Source organism: Mycteria americana, chromosome Z (genome assembly GCF_035582795.1).
Source record: "Mycteria americana isolate JAX WOST 10 ecotype Jacksonville Zoo and Gardens chromosome Z, USCA_MyAme_1.0, whole genome shotgun sequence".
In the NCBI taxonomy this organism is placed as follows: Eukaryota; Metazoa; Chordata; class Aves; order Ciconiiformes; family Ciconiidae; genus Mycteria; species Mycteria americana.
The window spans coordinates 34,347,596-34,365,766 of NC_134396.1; the positions used below are offsets into that span (position 1 = coordinate 34,347,596).

Sequence of the window (18,171 nt, forward strand, 5' to 3'; positions counted from 1 at the left end):
CCCTGATGTGCAGAGATAAGTTTTGAAGTGTTCAGATAGAGCGTTGGATGATACAGTTTAGAAAGCTCCCATCTGGAAGAATTGCGGGTGTTGAAAAGCAGAATAGGTTGAACTTCGGGAAAGGAAATGAGTTTTCAAATGTAAGAGTCCTGTAGAGAACAGAAATGTTTTGTTAGTGTAACATATTCATTATAACTTTGTGTGTGAAAGTAGCTGACTGTTTCCTGGACTAGCTTCTCATTTCCAGTTATTCCAACTTCTTATTTGTAGGTTTCACCAATAATCATAAATACAGTAATTACTATTACATCAGCCCTTTATCAAACTGCAGAAACAACAGAAGAAGAGATTAGTCAAATTCCTCCAGACTTGTGGAATAAGAAAGATATAAAAAATCTAAAAATGTGGTTTCTTGAAGAGCCAAATGAAAATGAAGATACAAATCCAACTGCTGAACTGGTTCCAACCGGAGAGTCGTTGAAAATGAATATAGAATCTGTTTTTATAACACTTGAAGCTGGGGTTGGGCACCGAACTGTACCAATGCTTTTAGCCAAGTCCTCATTTCTTGGAGAAGTCAAAAACTGGAGTACTCTAATCAACCTACGTTCTCGTCTTGAGCTAGAGGTGAGGAATCCTACATAAGAAGGAAAAGCTTTCTTAAGATAGTAAACCAATTATGTTATTTAGACAATAAAAGAAAAATAGTCCATGTATTTGATTATTAAACTCCTGCAGATACATGTTGCGGGAGCTGGACGGGAATGAGATGTTGAGGTAGTTAAAAGGAAAATCTAATGCATCAGATGTAATGTATTAATGGCAGTAAATGGCAGTAATTGGTGTTCTACAATCTCAGATTTCCACTCTATATAAGTTCCCAAAGGCTTGTTGCATCAATATTAAATTTTGGAGTAGCAACTGGCTAAAACTCTTTGACAGTATTAATTTAAGATTACAGTAGAATATATTCATGTGTCATTTCTATAAAATACTATGTGGTACCTGTATTGTACATAAAATGTCCAAACTGGCTCATATTTGGAAATTAGTGACATAAAATTCAGTGGTGGTTGTAGGTAGATTCTTCCTCATTTATAGTGCTTTAGAATTCCAGTGCCTACAGTTTAAGCCAAAATTATATTTTAAGTGACATGATTATACTACTTATTTGGAAGTGGGTCTTTGTAGTAGGGACTTAGCTGTCTCATTTATTTCTCTAATGCATTTGCTTCATCTTATGGTAGGAACTGAAAGCTCAATCTGATTATAAATATTTTATTTTACCAAAGTAATTAATAACTTGTAAATCAGAATTTTAAATCTTTTAAAATCTGTAGTGCTTTCATGGATTTAACAGTGACATGTAATTTCCTAATTGACTTCTGCATTTCGATAGGTACACTATTTTAACGAGATGTTTGGGGTGTGGGAACCTTTGCTTGAACCACTAGAAGTTGAGAAGACTGATTTATTCAAACCATGGATTCTTGATATCAAGGTATATTTTCCAAAGCTGAACTCAAATCTTCCATTTTAATATCTTAGAAAAAATAAATCCTCTGCACCTTTCATTGCTGAGACTAATCTAACAATTTTATTCCTTCTTGTTGGTTACTGAGACATTTTCCCAATTAGTGAATGAAAGCAGCTCTTGCACAAGTGAAGATCCAGACTCACAGATCTTTTAAATAATATTGTCTTTCAGGTGGCAAGAAGATTTGATTCCAGTTACACTAGATAATCATAATGGCTTTATATCAGTTTCTCTAAAGTTAGGTCATATGCTAATGACGTATTCAGTGACTTTGGAAGGACAGAAGACCACTCATCTCATTCCACAGTAGTATCTGTAGCAGAAACGTATTAGAAAAACTGGTACCTGTTATTCACTAGCACACAGTGCACTGTCGGAATAGTGCTCTTACCACTTCAGTTCTGTCTTTCATAAGGAAATAGTCTTGATTCTAGTCTCAAAGTAGATAAGCATTTATCTAAGGAAGAGAGATACTTCCCCCCCCTTCCCCGCCCTCCTCTGTCTTAACTGTTTTATTGCATTGTTTTCTAATTTTTTCAAAACTTTTCAAGTATTTTTAGCCTGAGAGTTTACTTAGAATGGAAAAGCCGCCCTTTTCCTAGGACTGTCATTATCAACTTTCTACAGTAATGGCCTCAGAACGGTAAAGACTATGGACTGAGATATTGCAGTTAAGAAATTTCTATTAAAAATATTCCTAAGAATTTTCCAGAAAGATATGAGACCTAATGCAGGAGAAAGGTAAAAGACAGTGAGTCAAACCTCATATCTTCTTGCCCAGATTTGAAATGTAACATTTGGAAATACATAATTTCCACATATGCTGAAGGCCGGGAAAATGTATTCCATGTGATTTTTATTTTTTTCCTTCAAACTAATGAAAACATACAAATAAGTATCTGGTTTGGAAAAGACTAAATTTAGGGTTACTGTTTTAAGAATAGGAAATCAATTATGTGTAATAGTTTTTACACAGTGTTATTAGATATGTTAAGATGAATGTTTTCACACAGCATTTACTGGATAAGTTACTAGTTAGTATATAAATGTATGTTCTTTATTTTTGAATAGTCATAAATTTAGCTACTGTTACTGGAATTTTGTTGATTTCTGAAGTATATCTTTTGCCTCTTGCCTTCTTTATTCTCTCCCTCTTTTGTTTTTATTTGAGAATAAAAACATGAACAAAAACCGGAAAACCATGTCAGGACGTAGAAGTGGGAAAGGGAGAGAAAAAAAGATTCTTTGAGGTGAAACTTGCTTCTACAGAAGGAGTGGTCAGATAAGAATTCTTTAAAAATCTCCTTTCAGATGAAGAAGAAAGCTAAAAAAGCATTGGTTGAATCAGATGCAGAAGAAGAAAACTACAAAGTTCCAGAATATAAAACAGTAATAAATGTTTCCTCAAAAGACCAGCTGAACATTACACTATCCAAATGTGGGCTGCAAATGTTGAGTAACTTGGGCACGGTAAGAAATATTACTTAACTATGCCATGCCAGAATTGTTAAATGAATATTTGCACAGATAGTTGTTGATGAAGTCTCATTCCGTGTATTTGTGTTTTGTATCTATACTTTGCTTTCTAGGCATTTGCTGAAGCCGCCAGTCAAACTTCAGACATCTTCAAAAAAGACCGAGCACCATTTGTAATAATGAATTCTTTAGGACTTCCTATCACTGTCTCACCTAGTGATTCCTTTAGTGTCCTTAATGTTGAATTTGGAGCAAAAATGTTTCATTTAAGAGATGGAGAGAATTTAAATATGGAATTTGTCAGAACTAAAAATGAGAGTGACCAGTTCACAGCAATGACAACTCTGAGTAGCAAGAGGTTTTACATTCAGATCTGTAAGTTCCAAAGTTCATACATTTTCTATCTTTGTAAATACTGCATGATGCATAATACTGCATCTTGTACAGGTCAGTAAGTATTGAGGACTACATAACATGAAAGGAGTGTTTCTTTGGATTGTAGATGCATGGCAGTATTTGAAATCCTGCTTTCATCTTTGCAGCTAAAAGTTACAGGTATCATACTTGTTAATTTTTGTAGCATAAATTTTCTACTATGATAAATTATTTAGCTAACTAATCTTTATTTCATAGTTTTACTGCAATCAAATATTTTTGTTTGTATTCACACATGAATGCAGAATTAAGCCGCCCAAAATAATTTTCTTTTGTAGAATTCGGACGCCTGTATATATGTGTGTTCATAGAAGAAGTTACTCTTAAGGGGGATGTTTTTAAGAAAAGATTGTTTTAAATAAAGTAAAACACAGTTAAAGTTAAAAGTAAAATTTAGGTATTTTTAATGGTGTATGTGTTAACAACGTAAGTCGATTTATTATAACAATTGACAGTTTTTCAAAACTGATTTTTCAAACTGGTCTTGACCATATGATTTATTAGTTGAATTGTTTTTGCAATATATATATGAGCTGTACCTTGTTAATAAGCCATTACATCTTGTAAACATTTCTCTTTAGGCACTAATTTTATTTGCAGTGGCAAACCCCACTCAAATATTTGAGTGATGGACTCATTTACTCTTTTTCCTGTGGTGAAAAAAGAAACTTTGCCATTTCTTTAGTAACACTGCAAGACTGGCATATTGAAAGTGGTGATTGTACTTTTCCATCAGCTTTAAATTTTTTTTTCACAGATTGAATGATACAGAAAATTCTATTGAATGCACATTTTTGTCTTTCAAATATATCTTTATGCTCCTTTTGAGTCTTTCATTTTTCATCTTGTAAATTCTAGGTCCACATAACCATTCCACTGTGGAAAAGATTCCATTGACAAAAGTGGGTCGATGTATTTACAGAGTGAGACATGAGGAATCAGGTGTTGAAAGGTCCATTGTCTGCCAAATTGATACTGTTGAAGGAAGCAAGATGATAACTATACGTTCTCCTATTCAGGTTTTTATATTTCCATACATTATAATTCCATTATTAGTTTAATTTTGTAATGAATGAAAACGATCCTCTAGTCTTTAAATAAACATTTAAAAAAACATATTTTAAAAAACTTATCTGAACAATTCATATAACTTTGCTGTTGTGTATTACAAGGTAGTCTAGAAGAGATTTTCAAGAACAAAAAGCTTTTTCAAAGTGACAAAGACAGGGGGTGGGGTGGGAGTGGAAATGGACCAGATTTTAGATCAGGATAATTCATCAGTAATGTTTTCTGATACTAGCTCTAATTTCAGTCTTGTTGAACTATTCGCTTTGTGTGAAGTGATCAAACGTCTCTTAACCTTACCTTGGTTCCACAAGGTTATCCTTCTGTTGGATTATTTTTCTTCATCCTGTACCATTGATACATGAATTTCAAACTTAGTACCAAGTCAGCTGAAGAGTGAGCCCTTTGAGCATATATATTTTTTGATTGAATAGTTTTTTTGATAGACATTATATAGCTTATAAGTACAGGGATGGTCCAGATATTAATATTCTATAGTGACAGTGTCCCTGTTACATTTCACTTGCTGCTTTTGCCCAGAGTGGTTTATGAGTTGTTATAAAACAGTAAATGTGGTTATTTCTTCCCCAAATTATTTTTTGTTTCCAGAGCTAATAATGCCATTATATTAACCCTGAAATAAAAAAAAAATTTGCAAAGAACAAGAAAACTATATACCCCCCCAAATTATAATGGGCATTGATGGTTTAACCTTAAATACGTATTTGACTTCCCTTGTGTTTCTGCAATATGGATTTTGATCTTCACACCCTTGTAGCGCTTATATTTTTAGGAGAAAGTTCTTTGGAAAGTTACTATATAGTTCAGATTTACTTGTCTTTGGTTTTACAGGGCTTTATGTTTCTCCTTGAAAAGAATTTTACAGCTAATGTATTAATTTCATATTTAAAATATAGCATTAAACTGCACAAGCAAATCATTTAAGGAGATTTGCTGGTATTAGAGACAGTTCTTTTGAAATGGTAACCTGAATGGTAAATGGGTAAGATGTACAATGGGAGAGTTCTCATTCTGTGCTCTATTAGGCTCAAAACACTTTATCTTTCCATTTTTTTCTAATATATGTTGCTGGATTTTTATTTCGCATAGATAAGGAATCATTTTTCAATCCCATTAAATATTTTTGAGGAAGGAAGATGTTTAGGGACTGCTTCACCAGAAAATGAATTCAACATACCATTGTCCTCTTACAGGTACTTTATTGCATCGTTCTTTTATTATGGAATATATTTATACATTGTTGATTATTGTATTTATACAATTATGCTAAAAAAATTTTTTTTCCCCTTTGCTACCTAATACTGTAATTAATGCTTTACTATCATTGTTGGGTAGGATCTTCTCAGAGCATTTAGTCTGAGTTAAACAGAATGCTATATAATTCTTGAATTGGAAGTCTTCTGAAATCCATTTTACCAAACAACTTGAATTAGCTGTTACTTTAAGCATCTGAGCCCAGGTGCTTCTGGAACACAGTGATTGTTATCTACCCCTACAGATGTTTTTTCGTAGTGGAGTGATGTCTGGTGATGTATTACAGCTTGCCTTTTTTTTTTTTTTTTTTAAAAAGAAAGGCTTCTTTTGATTTTTGTGCTTCTGAAGTAAAAAATTGAAACTGATATACTTAAACTCTATCACAGATGTAAAAAAATTGTCAACCTTAGAAAGACTTGGCTTCCAGCATAGCTATGCGATTAGCATCTGCAAGCTAATACCCACTTAAAACTGCAATGAGTTTGTACGTACAATTTAGCTGAACTGTCACCAGCTTTTATGCAGATAAGTTTGCTTTGATTGTTATTTATGATTAGAGAGACTTTTTCCTTTGGTTTTCCCCAAACACTCTCCTCTCTTTTTTTTTTTTTTTTTAAGATGACAGCTGTGTATCTTTTTTGTTAAATAAGTTACACATTACTGTAGATAATGTAAGTTCATTAATATTTCTAACTATCTGTATTTTATTAAATAAGGTTTAGTGACATTCTGATTCATTGTACAGATATATGGGTGAGTTCCAGTAGGCAGTCAGGAAATGTTTGCTGACAGAAATCTTCAGTCAAGGAGCAGCTGATTGGATTAAAGCAGTTGCCTTACAAAAGCCATGTGTGTAAATAATCCATAAACTTGGTGCTTTATGTGACTGGAAAGAAGGGCACCTTCTGCACGTCTGTCATAGGAGTGAATTGTTTATCCAGACCTTTTGCTTGGAACAGGAATGTAGCAGCACTTGTAAGGGAATTCAGTAGCCTCTTCATAAGAATCTCCAACAGTCCCTTCTTTGCAAGGGAAGTATGTGGTGGTATGGAACAAAAAAACCCACCTGGTACAATTCCATGAACTTTTGAGATCCAGACCACCTTTTGCTTCCTCCTTTAAGCAAGGTAAAGGCAGGCAATGAATTACTGTCAGAAATGTTCCAAAATCCAAATAATACTAGAATGTTAGTGTTCCATAGTACTTTTTCATAATTGAAAAATTCAATCTCGTATTGAGTGTTTAAAAAACATTTTCATTTACAGATCCATACTGAGTTTGCAACCGCTAGCCAATGAAAATGGAGTGGATGGAGAATATGATATATGTGAAGGAATTACATTTGATGAAATTATGAAAAATGTTGACAGTTTATTACAAAGGAAATGCCAGTCTGTGAAGTCAACTAACCACTCACTTATCATCAATATTGTTCCTGTAAAAGACATGTTGACATCTTCATTATGTGCAGAAGATCAATGGGATTTTCCATATGTTGTTCATTTATGGCCTTCTGTTCTTCTCCGCAATCTTCTTCCTTATCAAATAAGTTATTCTATAGAGGTAATTCTTTAAGGTTTAAATTTTTTGTGATGTTTCCCACCTATGATATGAAAGCTGACCAGCTGGTTGAAATATGTTTATAAATAGATATTAGAAGAAAGGGCTTCTGTTAGAGTATTTGTGAAGGAGGTTTATAGATCTTGTAAGGGCAAGTCTGTATCTACAGAAGTGAAACAGTACCTGAATGTGAAAAGTGGTGGTATTAATCATTAGTAATAAGTCATAGTTTAGATACATATGCAAAGTAAAACTTAACACTGTATGAGTTTAGCCCTGTGAGAGAGTCGCTTTCTGTTGCTCAAGTGCAGCTTGAGCCTAATTAAATAGTGTAGTTTTTCCTGTGAATTATGACTGCCTCAAGCGATGTAAGTGGGTCAGCCTACAGTAGCATTTTACGTGTTGTCACTGTCACTGACTTTTAGCAGTAGCATGTTTTTAATGAATTCTCACAGACCTGCCTTTTTGCCAGGTTTTGGCTTGAATTGGAGCATAGTGTCAGACTTTATATTATTTTAGATGAAATTAAATGGTTAGATGCACTTTGACTGTTAATAGGCATTCATCTCAGGGCCAGATGAGAGCCAGTCTCAAGTAAAACATGTACAGTGTGGACATTGGTTCCTCAGCAATAAGTGTTTCATTCTGTGGATCTGCCATGGTTGTGTCCCACTGCTTACTGACGTAGACTTAGGATAATAGAAATATAGATGGGAGACACTGAAACTTTTTTTTTTTGAGGTGGTCTTAATATTTAGTGTTTGGACTCAAATAGTAGAATTTATTAATAAAATTTTGTCACAGACTCACAGTTACTAGAGCTAGAGACCATGGCCTCTACCAAATGTATGGAAGTAATGGGTTCTTTTCTGTATGTCTCTTACAAATTTAAATTTAGTGAAAGAAATACTGAGTTGAGGAAATGTGTCATTTAAGCATGTTTATGTATTTTAATTTGGTGACAGATTTTTTTTTTTTGTGTGTTAAATCTTGATGACCATGCATAGGGTTTTTTTTTCTGTGAAATGTATTATTAAGGTAGATATTTAAGAATGTAACATAGTTAAATAGCGTAATAAGCATTTTAAAATTTTGCCTAAATAACTTGTATCTTAATTTTCAAAGCTAGCTAGAAAATAAAAGTTGATATGAATTTTGAGTGTGACTCGTTAAATGTACACTGTTTGGCTTTTTTTAAAGGGAAATGGGAACAAATATGACACTCTACAAGAAGGATGTTCAGCCCAGATTCATAATGCAGTCTTGGACCAAACAAAACTAGATTTACAGTTGCTTAACTATCTTGATCAAAATTGGAAAAGTGAGTACCATATAAAAAGTAATCTACCAGATATCAGCTTCACGACGTTTTACTGCATCACAGAGCTGGATAAGACTGAACTGGATATTGCTGTCCATGTGACCTACACAACTGGGCAGATGGTTATGGCAATTCACAGTCCGTACTGGATGGTAAATAAAACCGGTCGAATGTTGCAATACAAAGCTGATGGTATTCACCGCAAGCATCCTCCGGATTACAAAAAGCCGCTCCTTTTTTCATTCCAGCCCAAAAACTTCCTACAAAATAACAAGGTATTATATTTTGTAAAACCTGACAGCTCTGTACTCCCTTGTGTTGTTGTATGAAGGCATTTTTACACTTTGAGAGTTATCTACACTATGCTTATGCCCTGTAAAAGGCATGAAACCTACGATATCTCTGTCTAAAGACAGATGATTTTAAATAAGTGTGTTGTCAGATATGCTTGAGATGAGAAATTATATTATCAGAGGTATTGTTAAGAAAGAGATTCTCATCTTTGAGGGGAATAAAATTCATTGAGAAGTGTTTCCTAAATAAAAGAATTTCCTTTATTCCATTTAAGCTGCATCAATAAAGGTCCTTATTCTAAATAAGACGTAGAAGCTGTGTAAGAAACGTAGAGCTGTGGTACCTGAAAAGTGAATGCTACTTGAAAAATTAATGCGTGCAGTGGTGGTTCATAGATTGGGTCTGAGTTGGTAGTAAGCTAAGGTTAAGATGCAGTTTACTATTTAAGTCTGCTATATGAGTTTTTTAATGCTGAATATTACTGAAGGATGAATGATACGAGGGAGATTACAGGACTGTGTTGATTTGCCTGTGAGATTTTAATTGTGGTAAGTTTTGGAAAGGATTCTTATGTGGTTGGTTCCTCTGGAGTATCTTACACTTATAATGCTTATTCCACATAGCTTATAACAAAGGGTGGTAGAAAATGTCTTTGTGAGATGATACTGGCAATTGTTATGTCTTGACTTTATTAATAGAAACACCAGTGTTTCCAGTATGCACTTGTATTTATGTTTATATATATGCATACTTTATATAAGATTTTAAATGTTGTCAGTGTCTGTAAATTGAAAATTAATTCAGGGTCCTTCTTCACAGGTGCAACTTATGGTAACTGACAGTGAACTCTCTGATCAGTTTTCACTGGACACTGTTGGAAGTCATGGTTCTGTGAAATGCAAGAGTCATAAAAAGGAATATCAGGTGAGTTAAATTTATCTTTCAAATTCAGGAGATATAAATGAGGTAAGAAAAGAACAGTGTACTTCTAACAGTGTCTTTCTATTCACAGGTCGGTGTCACCATAAACAACAGCAGTTTTAATATTACTAGAATTGTAACTTTCACTCCATTCTTTATGATCTCAAACAGAAGCAAATACACTTTGGAAGTAGCTGAAGAAGGCAAGGAAAAGTGGATTCCTATTGTTTTGCAACAGGTAAACTTATAAAGGAAGCTATTCTGAGTTCTTTCTCTAAGGAAAAAAAAATAGGTTTGAACACTCACTGATGGAAAATACGAGCCATGCATAGTGTTCAATGACAATGTCTGAATGTATCGTGCTTTTTCAATAAATTATCTGTGTCCTGTTACCTTTTCTCAGTGTTGCTTTAGGAAATACTGTAAAGCTGGCTTACATTGTAATTGCAATGTTTTCTCGGTTACCTGCATCATAAATAGTACGAGAAAAAAGACCTGTACTGTTACTATATTGTCTCTCTCTGCAGTGGCACTGACACTTCTGTATGGTTTTTGCAGTGGTATCTGATAGAGTGGTTTGGCTGACCTGGTACATGTCGTGCCACTTTCATATAGGAAGAAAATCCCTCATGTGGATCAGTTCAGATAGCTCCATACTGTTCTTCTGGGACTAGTCTCACTGCTGTTTTTTAGTGCTTAATGTGTGATTTCTAGAGAGGGATCACTGGCCCCCAGGCCAAGTGGTGTGGAAATGGCTTTTAGGCTTTTGTCTGTGCTGCACAGCGTAGACAGATGCTGCAACAGTTGCAGACTAGGCGTGCACCTTGGCTGTTTGCACTGCAGTATCACAGTTACATTTTGTGTGTTTTGAGTTTTGAGGACATCATGCCTTCCTACAGGACATGTAGGAAAAGCAACGCCTCTTTGGGGTAGTGTTGGAGGTTTATGAAAGCTGAAAGTGATCCATACTGCCTTCTGGGAAGAGTGAAATCTCTTTCCTTCCCTTCCAATGAGTCTTGAAGAGACCAAAACAGACAGAGTTTAGCCTAACAAATAGCACAGTTGGAGGCCCTCTCACTTTTCTTTAGTATTGTAGGTAACTCAAAACGGTTACCATTTTGCTTGCAAACTGAAATACCAAGTTAAAAGAATATTTTAAATCAGATCCATAACCAGATCTTTTTGTTACATTTTTGCTACCTTAAACACATGCTCCTTAAGTATGCGTTTTATCTTTAATGATTATGGGAAAGAAATACCATTTAAATATCATTATTTCAGTTTATGAAATCAGTACTACTTTGCTTGCTTTTTGTTGTCATTGTTCCTTTGTGATTTTTATTAAGTGCACACAGTGATGTTTAGATCTTTAAGTCAGTTCAGCTTCCCATAATGTTTACCATTATTTTCAAAAAAGTTTCTTTGCTTTTACTCAAGAATAGGCTGTTTGCCATAAGCCTACACGTTTGTCCTATTTCCTAATATTCTTATGTTACTCTGAACCAAACTTTTGTTTGACTCTACATAGTTTTTGGGTTCTTTACGTGCATGATTTCTCATCTAGTTCGTTGATAAAGCTCTGAAATGGCAAAGGTTCATGTATAGTGGCATGGGCCACTTCACATCTAACGTCTTCCTCTGAGAAAATATAGTCAGATTTTATTACTTCTTGGTGGTCTGTGGTTTATATTTGATATAGAGTTGTTATTAGAATAAATGGAATTATTTTACAGGAACTTTTGAAATTTTATGCAAAATTCAAAGGTAATAGTTTTGAAAGCTCAAATACATTGCTACATATATAATCTGTGGTTTTCCTGTGTTGGCTGTTTTATTGGTAGGCTTATAGAATTTTCTAGCTTGTCCCACAAGCATCATTGTTTCTCAGGTGTTTCATAATTGTATTAATTGATCTTAGTCTTCTTTCAGTTATCAAATATCAAAGGAGGACTTTGTAGATTTTAGAATCACTCCTAATATCTTTTGAAAGATTAGATATGGCAGTTCATCAAATGGAGTAGTAGAAGTTAACAGACGAATCTGTATCCCCTCCTAAATTATTCCATACTTCACTCCCAAAATTGCTTGCCTTTCTACATTGTGTCGATATTTTCCCTTTTGATAAGCAGTCTCTAAAAATCTGTGTTGTGACAGTTAAGTCTGCCAAGGTTGTTAATTTGTAATCCAGTTGCTCAATCCAGTATGTTTCTTATCTCTTCTAAATCTAGGTAGAGTCCAGCCGCTATTGGTCTATCTTTAGGCATCCAGGACAGATTTCCAAGAACAAGTTCCCGTCTGATTCTGTTCTTGAGATATGGAACTCTGCTATCTAGCTAACCTAATTCTCGGGTTTTTTTTAATTAATTCCTGTGATTTTTTTTTTTTTTAGTACTTCTCACTTTACTCTTTTACATTAGGTTGATCTTCAAAAAACAAGTTTGTTGAAATGTTAATTCATATCTCAGCTTGCTCCCTGCTCCCCCCACTCTATCATTTTGAGTTAAGCAGAGTCCTTCCTGCTGCTTTTCTTTTTTATCCACTCTTCGTTCTTAGTGACAGCCTGTCTTCTCAGGGGAAAAAAAGCAATCCTTGTGTAGAACCCATCTCCTCTTGGACGTGTTCCCTGTCTGGAAAGCAGGCAACCGATCAGAAACTTTAATTACTGTTTTTAGAAAAATCCATTGTTCTTCAAAGGTTGTAATAGAAGTTGTTGGACAGTGATTAATATGAAATGGTTTGCCAAGGACAGTCCTTTGAATTAGGTATAGCACAAGACAGTTGACCAACATACATCCTTAGAGAAAGAAAGAAAGAAAACATTGCCGAAGACTGTACATGAGACCACTGCTAAATATAAATTAAAGAAACCTATTATGGAATGGAGATTGTTGTATAAATATAATATCTAGTGAAGCACTTAGCAAGTGCATGGCAAAACATTTGGAAACAGCATCATTTTGTGACACATTCTGTGGCTAAAGACTATTGCAAAAATTTATTTTTCAGTTCTCTGTGGTTGATTCTGTAACTTCTTGTTTAGCAAATCCTTTTTATTTTGGTTTTGATTTTAAACTTTCACTTACTGTTGACTGATTCTCCTTGAATTTCCGTTGAGCTCTCTTAATTTCCATGTTGAGACTTACTCGCTGTGTTTTATGCTAGTTTACAACACAGTTTAAATTTCCTTTGTCTGTAGGATACATGTTGATATAGATAACACCTTCAATCTTGCAGTTTAACTATATTTTTTTCCTTTGTTTTCCTGCTTCCTGTGGTGTGAGAAACAATGGGAAAGGGAACTTAGTGGCATGGTAAGTCGGTGAACTAGTCTTTCACCATTGAAGATTTAAATCTAGGATTCAGATGCAATTCAATATAAACATCTCATTTCTTAACCTATGTTGGAGAAAGATGCGCCTGAAGTTTTCGATGTAGCAGGTGAACAGTTTGAGATACAGGAAAACTGGTCTATCTAGACAGACTTTGGCTCTTGCTGGCTGAGAGTTATTGTTTATCATAGCTTTTTCCCGTGGCAGGACTCTTAATTAGTTGAAAACTTTTCATTAGTTACAATTACAACTTTTGTCTTCCCTACCTCCTCATCTTATCCATTTGGTGTGTAAACTATTGAAGAGAAATTGTCTGTGGGATTTTTAAACCAGAATGGCTGTGATTTCGATTGTGGATGTGAATAGCAGAACATGCTGTCTCATTTAGCTGCCTAGTGCTTCATATTTTATTTATATGTGTTTTATACCCACATATGTAAGTGTATGTATGTGTATTTTTATATATATATAAAGTATTTCAAAAGAACAGCTAGGATGCTGATGTCCTGCGTACTCAAGTTACTATGCGGTGTATTTATGCTAATATCTCTTTTTGTCATCGACGGTCACTATAAGATTGACTTATAATTTATATTTATTTGGCAAGAGGTCTGTTAATGGAAGAACAGTTTTATTGATTGGTTTTTGTTTTGTTTTATTGTAACAAGCTTGGCCATTTCGGTGTTGTAGCCATGCTTAGCTTTATACTCTGTATTTTGTATACATTATCCATTTTAAATCTATTTCTTCATGTGAATATGAAGTCTTACTGTTTTCGCTTTTAGCTCCTTAACTCCTCAGTTTCTTCACTGTAGTCTGAATTATTTCTGATTTCCTTTCAATTCATTGTGTTCAGGTAAGTAATTACTTTTAGGATTTTAAGTAGAGTTTCTGATCCAACTCACTACACTTTTGGGTAGAATTTTGGTAGATGAACTTTGGGCTAAAGTGAATGCCATTTAACATCTTGTTTGTTTTCTCACTTACTTTAAAATACTTGATTTTTTTTTTTTTTTAGTGCATTCCCTTTTGGCCTGAAAATGATGCTAACAAACTGCTTGTTAGAGTTGAAAATTCTGATCTCCCCCCAAAGAAGATAAATTTTGATAAGCAAGAAAACTGTCTGCTACTGCATTTGGACAACAAGGTAAATGGTTGCCTTTGGAAATTAGGTAAAACAACATAAATAACTGTTTTATTTCCATTCTGAAAACTTTCTGTCTTCCCATACAATCAAGTATTGCAAAACCTTAGCTGGGGAAAAGATGGCATATGCAAGTATATCATGATCATTCTCATGCTCTCTCTTTCCCTTGTGTGTACACACAGACATAAGTAGGTGTTTCGTTTTAAGCGCTTCTCTGTGAAGCAGGTCTATAGAAGCTGAAACAGAGATTGTTTTAATAGTGTTCTCTAGCTGAGGCTGAGAAGTATTTACATTAGTTCTGAAGAGACAGTAAGTTACTTTGAAAAGCAACTTTGACTCCACTAAATTGAGTCCACTAAATTTACTTCTATGTTGCATTATAGTCTCATCTAGCAGTAGTTTTTAAATATATGAGTGTTTTTAATAGTAGAATGTTTTGGGAGGGCATTAATGCATATGAATGGTTCAAGGAAGATTCCTCTACTACCAGCCTAAATTTTGACAGTACAGAACTCCTCCATAGTTTTGATTACTAAGTGCAATGCCTGTTACCTAGTAGTTAGATCAGGGAAATATTTTAAAGGTATGTTAAAACAGGTTGTTTGTTTGACTGTTTGATGATCTTATATTATGAGAATAAAAGTTTTCCAAAATATTTAAATTACATTTGCTTTACTCGAAATTCATTCCACTGTTATTTACTTTATAATTTTTACATCTGATAGCTTGGAGGAATTACAGTGGATGTTAACCTGACTGAACATTCTACAGTGATTACCTTTTCTAATTACCATGATGGTGCAGCTCCATTCCTGTTGATAAACCATACTAAAGAGGAAATTATTGAGTATGGGCAAAGGTATGTAAGAAGAGTTTTAGTGTGGATGTCTGCATGGAGACATGTGAACTGTTATTTCATGTATTGTAAGTATGCCTATTTCTTAAGAAGCCTATTTTTTAAGAAATGGCTGTCTAATTTTGTCAGAGTACCCAAAAATCTATTGTTTTATAAATTGAAGAGAATGAATTGTTAACAGAGCAGTGTTATGTAGTGCTAGGTGCCTGTTTCTACAAGTCAAGAAGCTGTTTTGTGAGTTAAAGCAGCTCTCTGGTCTCTTTTTATATGAATTTTGTGGCCTTGCCCTCTACATTCCTTTACATTCCTGGTGGGAGCAAAGGATGTGCTTGGCTTTTCTGGAACTATGCAGGTACTGACTATGCAGAATAAGTAACAAATGAGTTGTAAAGGTAATTCATATTTAGTTGAGATTTAGCTGAAAGAATGGGTTAAAAAGCTATGGGAGAGATGAAGGAATGGACTGAAAAATGAGTAGATAGTTACATAAATTTTGTCAAGCCAGACCAAAACTAAGATTATTTTAACAAATATGAATTATCTCCAATCAGTGAAAATTTGGTTCTGCACCTGCACACAGCTCTGCTGGTTCTGTTCTCAAGCTGGAATGCTTTGTAATGCTTTGCTACTGCATGTAGGTACTGTGCAGTGCTGAGAAGTGTAAGCAAATCTACAGCATTCTTGACCTGTTCATTTTCAAAAGCTGAACAGCCTCTACCATTTTTTCCTTTCAGTCAGTCAGAGCAGTGTTGTTTAAAGATTTTTACGTGAAAAGTGGAAGAGCTGCTAGTCAAATTAAGCTTGCAGCTGTATGTTCCTGTTTGTCAGAAGAATATTTCATTTGGAAGGGACCTACAACAATCATCTAGTCCAACTGCCTGACCAATTCAGGGCTGACCAAAAGTTAAAGCATGTTATTAAGGGCATTGTCCAAATGCCTCTTAAACACTGGCAGGCTTGGGGCATCGACCACCTCTCTAGGAAGCCTGTTCCAGTGTTTGACCACCCTCTCGGTAAAGAAATGTTTCCTAATGTCCAGTCTAAACCTGCCCTGGCACAGCTTTGAACTGTTCCCATGCATCCAGTCACTGGATCCCAGCGAGAAGAGATCAGTACCTCCCTCTTCACTTCTTCTCCTGGGGTAGGCTCCTTTCAGATAGCTGTAGAAGACCAGTCTGTCAGTTTTTAAGCGTATGTGAGGGGGAATGGAGTTTAAAATCTGTTTGTCTGAAAATATCCACTGTATCCCAGATACTAACACTGCACTTTTTTCCCTTCAGCAAATCATATTCGGGAAACCTTTCCTAAACAATGGATTTAGAACACAGTTTTCTTCTCTTGGAATATTAATGTCAGGCAGCACAAATCGTGAATTTTCCTTTTAGCTTATAAGCTTCACTGTCTGGTTTTTTTTTTTTTTTTTGTCTCTACTTAATGTTTCCCTGTTAATCACAAGTGGGGAAGAAAATGAGTATTTAAAATCTGTGTATACTTTATTTCTAAAGTATACATATGTATTTTGAAATATAAATCTGTTTTTATTATTGTGCTGAGAATGGTTTTGTGCATGTCTTTTCATGCACAATGTTTTAAGTTTTTCATTATTTGAAAAAATAATTAAAGAGGTCTTGTTGAAATGCTAGAATGCAAAAGTCATTGACACAAAATATTCATTGACATTTTAATTTAATATGACTTCTTTCTAGCTCCCTCAGTGAATTGGAAGACTGTCTTCAGCCAAATAAGGCAGTACTGTATACTTGGGCAGACCCAGCAGGATCTAGAAAATTGAAATGGAAATGTGGAAATAGAACTGAAGAAATTACCCCCAAAGAGGTACGTTTATTATCTAAATCTCCTTTTAATGCTCTCTAATTTATTATCCTGTTTATCAGTGTATGTATGAAATTCTGTATGTAATGAGTATGATCAGCAATCTCATATATGAGGTTCAAACACAGAACAGTTAACAACACTGTGTTTGCTGGAGCTTATGCCAGTAAGTATTGTCTTCAGTTCAAAAGTGTGTGTGTGTGAAAGAGACTGCTGTAAAACTCCATAATTAAAAAATTTATTATTTTCCTATACCTTTAAAAATGTCTTCTATTGTTGTTCACGTTGCTAGGACTTTTGCATTTGCTTGTGGAGTAGGATGATGAATAGACTTGTGAAAATTTTTCATCTCTTGTTCATAGGACAAAATGGAAATACTCAGCCTGGATTGTAGAAAAGTGGTCTATTTAGTGTCATTTTTTGAAGGTTTGCAGCGTATTGTCCTGATCACTGAAGATGAGAATGTCTTTAAATTGACCTATGAAAGTGTAAAAGCAGAACTAGCAGAACAAGAAATTGTTCTGTCTTTGCAAGATGTTGGAATTTCGTTGGTTAATAATTATACAAAGCAAGAGGTGTCCTACATTGGAATTACAAGGTAACTTATTTTGTGTGCAGCAGTCTAAAATGTTCAACTTCAGGTATTTTCACTCACTGAATTTCATTTTGGCATGTAATGGAAGAGAAAAAAGATATCTGGATAAGAGTATTTAGAACTAAATCGTTATGTTTTCCTGTTGTAAAGAGATATGTTTTCACTTTGTTTTATATTAATGCATATGTTTTCTGTATTTGGATGTATATGTTTTTGCAACACATAATTGTAACTCTGTGTGGCAAACTTCCCAATACATTGAATAGAAGTATTTCCTGTCCATGTAGTTTGGGGAGTGATAATAGAGTTAAGGAGTAAGGTCTGTGGGTCTGTGGGTAGTTTGTGTCAGTGAATTTTTCTATCTTCATTACAGAAACAAGTTGCTGAATTCTGTGTTGAAAATTTTGATGCAGTAGCAGCTTGTAGTTCTTTTTAGTTTGGGTTGAGAAATTATGGCAATTCCAAGGCTCTAATACTTCAGATTTTCTGCTATAACATTTCAGAGGGAAGCAGAAGAGAAACTATGT

General features: G+C 34.5%; 1 protein-coding gene across 4 annotated transcripts in view; it reads left to right on the forward strand.

The window, feature by feature from the left end:
• The window catches only part of VPS13A (vacuolar protein sorting 13 homolog A), a 113,971-nt gene that overhangs the window by 61,865 nt on the left and 33,935 nt on the right, over nt 1-18,171 (forward strand). For all 4 annotated transcript variants that reach the window (XR_012778922.1, XM_075526312.1, XM_075526314.1 and 1 more), the window contains exons 41-54: nt 271-627; nt 1,400-1,501; nt 2,849-3,007; nt 3,127-3,388; nt 4,307-4,467; nt 5,624-5,727; nt 7,054-7,351; nt 8,549-8,944; nt 9,783-9,887; nt 9,976-10,122; nt 14,232-14,360; nt 15,086-15,219; nt 16,923-17,052; nt 17,412-17,647. Coding sequence is in view for 3 of the 4 variants with exons in the window: in XM_075526312.1 (XP_075382427.1) it covers nt 271-627; nt 1,400-1,501; nt 2,849-3,007; nt 3,127-3,388; nt 4,307-4,467; nt 5,624-5,727; nt 7,054-7,351; nt 8,549-8,944; nt 9,783-9,887; nt 9,976-10,122; nt 14,232-14,360; nt 15,086-15,219; nt 16,923-17,052; nt 17,412-17,647 (2,720 nt within the window). In the remaining variant the exon portion in view is untranslated. The remainder of the gene's footprint in view (nt 1-270; nt 628-1,399; nt 1,502-2,848; nt 3,008-3,126; nt 3,389-4,306; nt 4,468-5,623; nt 5,728-7,053; nt 7,352-8,548; nt 8,945-9,782; nt 9,888-9,975; nt 10,123-14,231; nt 14,361-15,085; nt 15,220-16,922; nt 17,053-17,411; nt 17,648-18,171) is intronic.